Source organism: Trachymyrmex cornetzi, unplaced genomic scaffold (assembly GCF_001594075.2).
Source record: "Trachymyrmex cornetzi isolate Tcor2-1 unplaced genomic scaffold, Tcor1.1 scaffold790, whole genome shotgun sequence".
Classification (NCBI taxonomy): Eukaryota; Metazoa; Arthropoda; class Insecta; order Hymenoptera; family Formicidae; genus Trachymyrmex; species Trachymyrmex cornetzi.
In genome coordinates, this window is record NW_017300125.1 from 191268 (window position 1) to 198601 (window position 7334).

Here is a 7334-nt window from a genome sequence, read left to right on the forward strand (position 1 = left end):
AACGAATAACTGTAACTTGTTACTTTTAAAAAGTAACTTTCCATTCCCTGATTAATTGTCATTAGACAAATTCTAGAAAATCCCGAATGTTTCCGAAGCTGGAGAACTCGAGTTTGAACGTAAGACTGCCTTAACAAACCCTGACGAAGCCGAGTGCTTAAGCACGAGCTTCGTTAAGACAGTCTCAAGCTCAAACTCGAGTTTTCAAGATCCATTTATACATGTGATGCATTCTTAAGCTGGTTTTGGGCCCTAAATCGAGCTTGACAAAGACTATCTCAAGACAGATCTTAAGCAACGTCTATGGATTCCGTCCCTACTGTCGCTATTGTATGTACTGTATCCACACGTTGCACAATCGGTTCTGCAGAAACTGAACGAACTTGGCTACGAAATTTTGCCTCACCCAGCATACTCACTGGACCTCTCGCCAACCGAGTACCACTTCTTTAAACATCTCGATCACTTCTTACAGGGAAAAATTTTCAACAACCAAGTTGCTGCTGAAAACGCCTTCAGAGAAGTCGTCGATTCTAGAGCCCCCAAATTCTATGCTAATGAAATAAAAAAACTTCTATCTCGTTGGCAAAAATGTGTAGATTCTAATGGTTCTTACTTCGATTAATAAAGTTTATTATGAGTTTAGATATTTGGATTTGAAGTTGAAGGTTAAAAATCGACATTATTTTTGCACCAACCTAATACTAACAAGGGAACACAACCAAGTGAACCTCTCCGATTTAAATGAGCTTTTAGTATGTTGTTCTATGAACAAAAATAGGAGACACGTATTTTTTTTATACGTGCTAAGTCACACGTAAGAGGGTGAAATCCTCTCTTGAAAAAAATCGGTTTTTTTCTTTCAGATTAAATATTATCGAAAGATACTGGAAGAGATTGAAAAAAAATTTCAGAATGAAAATTGAATGGCTTCAAGAGTACTTTAGAACTATAATAAAAAAATTTTTTTCTTTATAAATAAATAATCTTTATTATAAATAAATAATTAAAAACAATATTTTTTAAATATAGTTCTACAGTACTCTTAATGCCATTCAATTTTTATTCTGCACATTTTTTTCTATCGTACAGTTTCGACGATATTCAATCTGAAAGAAAAAAAACCAACTTTTTTCAAGAGAGGATTTCACTCCTTTGGTTGCGTTTGGGCAGAGTGCTATCAGCGCCATTTGTGTAGTACTATCCTTGTCTTACGTCTAATGGACGATGAAGATAGAATGACAGAAATAGCGCTAATAGCGTCTCCCCGAATCCAGTCTTAACATGCGACTCAACACGTATAAAAAAATACGTGTCTCCTATTTTTGTCCATAGAACAACATACTAAAAGTTCATGTAAATTGGAGAGATTCATTTGGTTATATTCCCTTGTAAGTCCTTTTTTGCATGTAGTATAATGTTCTGTCAATCTTAATTACAATCTGTTATTTGGCAGCTACAGTTATTTTAGCTGTATTACATGCAAAAAAAGGACTTAGTAATATTAGCTAAATATCAGTTGCTAATTCAAACTCTGCTGTTATTGATAAAAGTTGGCCATTGAAGATAAAATACATTTGCTGTCGACATTCAACTTTATTGGTTAAAATTAAAAGCGTACTTAACATGAGTAGCTATGTAAGTAAGTGGGAGTGGCACCCAGTTGGACACAGCTCAATTGGACACGAGCCACTCACAGCGCTTGAGACTACAAAGCTCCTAAGCACCGGTCGCTGTGATTGGTGGTGTCCAATCAAGCCGTGATCAATCGGGATTACCCCAGTAAGTGGCAACTATTCGTCATTATCTTAGCCGCGTAACCAAACATTCCATTCGCAATTGTTTCTAGGATGCTGCCGGTTGCCATTTTACTCTAGCAGAGAAAATTTTTGGCAGCAGCACCTAAATTTTAGCAGTTAATAAATTGGGCTTTGCAACGACATTAACTGTCCCTATCATAAGGACACGTTTTAACTGCTACAGCTCTATTTTAGATGCGTTGACTAATCTTTTCTCTGCATATAATAGCAATCAGTTAATAGAAAAGTTAAAATGCAGCTACAGGTATTTTAACTATATTGATAGCTCTACAGTCGCTGTGGCAGCTAATAAAAAATGAAGTCATTGCTGTTTTAGTTGTATTGGTATCTGTATAGTCTCTGTAATAGCTAATAAAAAAGTCAAAATGGAGTCACATCTATTTTGACTGTAAAAGTACATATATGATAACTTTATCGTCAAAATAGCTATAATCTAGCTGTAATTTGTGTGTCATAGCAAAAGCAAAGGGTAACATAAACTATCAGTTTTAGGTTAAATTTAGCATGTATCAGCGATGGTTAAACGGACCCATTCATTTCAGCTCTAAAATTATTATTTAAAGATCTGTGTAATTTTATCTAATCAGCATACTTATGAATTTGCGTACGCATTAGTAATTATATGTACGTTATAAATTGTAATAAGTTGCAATGAATAATTAATCTTTAAATTTGATCTAATTTTAGTAAGACAAAGGTACCGGGTTGTTACAAGTTTAATTAAATTTGTAAAAAAATATTTTTTTATTATATCTTAAATATTTTTACGTAACTTTAAGTTAAAATTAAACTTTCATTAAATATTAATTTACAAATAAAGAATATTCTGTTTATTAGTTTATTTTATTCAGATTATCACTGCTGTAACATATCGGCAATGACAATCTCTGTACAGCAAAATAGTTGTGCAATTGAATATCTGCGATATCATTTCCAAAACTTAAAAATGTTGTCTTATTTTTGGTACTATTAGGTGTTAAACTGAATTCCTATCGCTCGCTACTAGAGGATGCTGGCTCCAACGCTGGCGAGTTTCGACGATGAAGTCATATGTCTTTTGTAGTTTAGACATAGCTGAAAGTGATTCAATCCTCACAGGTTAGATTTCTCGACGACAAAGAGATTTTCCAATCGATTGAAAATGAATCGCGATAAGCTGTTTTTCCGACGTGTGCTTCTTCACTACTTCGACCTCAAGAAAACCGCAGCTGAAGTGCATCGCTTATTATCCAAAGTGTATGGTGATGAAACTCCAATGGAAAGAACATGTAGAGTTTGGTTTGAACGCTTTCGAAACGGTGATTTTGATGTGACAGACAAAGAACGTCCAAGACAGTCGAAAAAATTTGAAGATGTCGAGCTGCAAGAATTGCTTGATGAGAATCCAGCTCAAACGTTTTTAGAGTTATCGAAACAGTTAAATGTTACTCCAAAGGCCGTCTCAAAACACTTGCATGCCATGGGAAAGATCTATAAGGAAGGGAGATGGCTACCACATGAGTTGTCAGAAAGTGCCATTTCGAATCGTTTGACTATTGCGACTTCTTTGCTTGCCAGGTAAAGAAAAAAGAGTTTTTTGTGGCGCATCGTGACTGGCGATGAAAAATGGATTTATTTTGATAATTCCAAGCGGAAAAAATCATGGGTGGACCCCGGCCAACTATCTGCTTCAACGCCGAAGAGAAATATTCACGGGCATAAGACCTTGCTGTGCGTTTGATGAGATCAGGAAGGTGTGCTGTATTATGAACTCTTGGGTCCAAATGAAACCGTTACAGCTGATCGCTACCAACAGCAATTATACCGATTGAGTGACGTATTGATGCAAAAAAGATCATAGTCCGTAGTCAACAATCGACGCAAAGTCATTTTGTTGCATGATAACGCTCGACCGTATGTCACGAAAAGCGTGAAGCAGACACTTCGAGAGCTTGAATGGGAAGTTCTGCCGCATCCAGCGTACTCTCCAGACTTGGCACCGTCGGATTACCATCTCTTCCGATCGATGCAACACGCACTTACGGACACACACTTCTCCAGTTACAACGAAGTCCAAAAATGGGTGGATGAATGGATCGTCTCGAAAGACACCGCGTTCTACCTTCGTGGGATTGCCCTGTTGCCGGAGAGATGGGGAAAAGTAGTAGAAAATGGAGGAAATTACTTTGATTAAGGTATTCATTCATCTTCTCTTCGAAACAAATCGATTTTCGAGATGAAAAAATGATAGGAATTAAGTTTAACATCTAATACAATTTTATTAAAACGTTATAATAACTCTTTGGCGGTAGTTATACTAGTCAAAAATGCTGTAGTCTAAGCTGCGACAACGTTATCGCAGACATTTTGAAACTGCGTGATGGCTATGACAACTTTTCCACAGTAAAATAATTGCGCAGCCAAATAGCTACGACATCGTCTTCAAAACCCAAAATTGTTGTCTCATTTTTGCCGCTACAACTTTGTCACAATGTCATAATGACGTTGTGGTAGTAATTGTCATAGACCAAAATACTGCGATTTAAGCTGGGACATAGTCATCGCAGACGTTTTAAAGTTTCATGTGTTGGGAACCTTAAACATTGTTACGGTTTTTACCGGACATCCTATATATGTGTTTATATATGTGCGTATATATGTATAGTTTATTAACCTGCATATATTGCTGTTGAGAAATCTGCTGCTGCATGTGCTGCTGTTGCTGTTGTGTCATATGCAGTGGTGCCATTACACTGCCCATTAAGCTCTATAAAAATGAGAATACATGTATTCTTTGTTCAAATTGTTTATATTTTCTTTCTATATGATTTGAATTATTCATACATGAATTATTAATCTCATAAAAATAAAATGTCATACATTAGTTCTTATACATAGAGAAATAAAGAAAAAAATAAACAAAAATTTAGAAAACTTTTTACATAGAATGTGTTTTACTTATTATATGTATATCATTGTATAATAAGTCAAACGATAGTCCTATTTCATTTATAGAATGATGAATAATACATTAATCATTAAATTTATGTATTAATTTTTGTCTATGTACTAGTACTTATGTCATGAGAACAAGTATAAAGTTACGTCATAATTTCGAAAAAATTATCTTTTATAACATGTACTTGAATCTTTTTTTAAATTCTACCATATATTTGCAATAAGATCATACTTGTTGAGGGTTTCCTTGCATGGCTAAATGATGGGATGACTTTTTATTAACAGCCATTTGTTGTTGCTGCTGTTGCTGATGTTGAGGCGATGAAGGTTGATGTTGAGGACTATAAACTTGATATGAAACATTTGCTGGCGCAGTATTGTTAGCATAGCTTGTGTATCCACTGTATTGCATTTGTTGTTGCGGCTGTGGTGTTTGCTGTTTTTGTTCATTTTCACCTGCACCTTTGCTTACCAGAGATGCTCTGTATGCCGCGAGAGCTTTCAAATATTCTTTCTTAGCTGCCTCGGTTTTCTTTTTGTAATACTACATAAAAGTTTATATTTTAAATTAGCAACAATGGGATATTAATATTACAATTATATTAATATGTCTATAATTATACTAATATGTCGCAGTTTAAAAAAACGATATTCAATATAATTATCAATAAGTAAAAGAAATATGTAGGGTAATTAAGATTTTAGACACTTACATTTTTATGTTCAATGTCTAGTGCATCCCACATTGATGCAACAATTTTAGATACTTCGCCGAAGCTGGCATTTGGATGTTTTCCCTTAATTACTGCCTGAGTATCTCTAAAGAAAAGGGCATACGCTGACACTGGTCTGAAAATTAATCATCAGCATTAGATTACAATTTTAAGTAAATAATAATGTTCAGAGATTAAATTATGTTTAAAGGATTATAAATAATTATATACACAATGGAAAATATATTATATAATTCACTCGTATAAATTTCAACAATAAATAAAAAGTTTCTACCAGGTCATTTCAAAAAACGAGCTCTGTAAGGTGCAAACAGTAACTTTATTATTCTTTTATAATAATTTCACGGACCATTTCGACTGTACTAAGTCCTTATCAGCCGTGTTTATAAATAAAAAACCCCGAAACAATAATTTATATAGACATTAAACTTAAAATTAATTTCGGTAACGGTATAAAAAATGTATTAATCGAATCATCTCACCCAACGATCACAATATATGTTACAAATCCAACCATGATATACTGACAAACCATGTTGTGAGTCAAAATATAAAACGTATATGAAAAGTAAATCCAAACCAATTCTTCGGTTAACAGCGAGAAAGGGTAGCCAATTTGGTCAAAAAAGAAAATATATGTTTATCTATTGAGTTCCTTTGTTAGCAACAAAAACGTTATCAACTAGTTGGTCTTTTCTGTTCGTTCTGACACCGTTGTACATAAACGGCAGCATTTGCGATTTATCGGCTGTCCGGTGAAGATTGTTCATATTAAGAGAATCAGAAGACGCGGTAGCGGCTTCCGTCAAGTATATTTTTTGTAGTACATAATATAATAATACCATGTCATGAAAGAGACGCTATAGCGTATCCTTTACAGCAATGAACTCGATTATATAATTAAAAATTATTTTGTTTAAACAAATTGATGTTATTAAAAAATGCATATATTGGGGAAGAATATAGATTTTTACAATTAAAATGAGATTATAATCATGTCCATAAGTGTACTTGATGCTTAGATATGAATATGTGCACGTATTTTTCAGCCCAATTTATGTCATTTATTTATTCAGATTCGTCGTCGTCGTCTTCGCAAAATTTTGTCCCCTTTTACTACACCTTTTTTCAGCACTTTCTACACTTTTTCTGAATCTTTTCTACACCTCTGAACTTTTTTCTGCATTTTTTCTGCACTTTTTCTACACCTTTTCCACACATGTTCTACATCTTTTCTGAACTTTTACTGCACCTCTTCTGCACTTTTTCCGCATCTCTCGCATCCTTCTGGCATCTCTTTCACATTTATCATGTACCTTTTCTACACTTTATCCACAACAGTACCACATCTCTCTCACACCTCTCCTGTATTAATTTCGCATTTCTTTTGCACTTCTCCGCATCTGAGTTTTACCGTTTCCGCAACTCTTTTGCACCTTTTCCGCATCTTTTCTGAACTTGTACTGTATCTCTTCTGTACTTTTTCCGCATCTTTCTCGCATCCTTCTGACATCTCTACCACATCTTTTATGTACCTTTTCTGCACTTTTTCTACAACAGTACCACATCTCTCTCACACCTCTTCCGTATTAATTTCGCGTTTCTTCTGCATCTCTCCGCATCTGTCTTACCGTTTCCGCAACTCCTTTGCATCTTTTCTGAACTTTTACTGCATCTCTTCTACGCTTTTTCCGCATCTCTCTCGCATCCTTCTGGCATCTCTTTCATATCTTTCATGTACCTTTTCTGCACTTTTTCTACAACAGTACCACACCTCTCTCACACCTCTCCCGTATTAATTTCGCATTTCTTCTGCATCTCTCCGCATCTGAGTTTTACCGTT

General features: G+C 34.8%; 1 protein-coding gene across 1 annotated transcript in view; it reads right to left on the bottom strand.

Annotated features, from left to right (window-relative positions):
* LOC108768371 (target of wingless) overlaps window positions 1-7004 on the bottom strand; it is a 94597-nt gene extending 87593 nt beyond the window's left edge. Inside the window, exons 1-4 of the mRNA XM_018518771.1 lie at window positions 6850-7004; window positions 5471-5606; window positions 4990-5301; window positions 4474-4566 (exon numbers count right to left, since the gene is read on the bottom strand). Of these exons, the coding sequence (XP_018374273.1) occupies window positions 4474-4566; window positions 4990-5301; window positions 5471-5606; window positions 6850-7004 (696 nt within the window). The remainder of the gene's footprint in view (window positions 1-4473; window positions 4567-4989; window positions 5302-5470; window positions 5607-6849) is intronic.
* Between the last annotated feature and the right edge of the window lie 330 nt (window positions 7005-7334).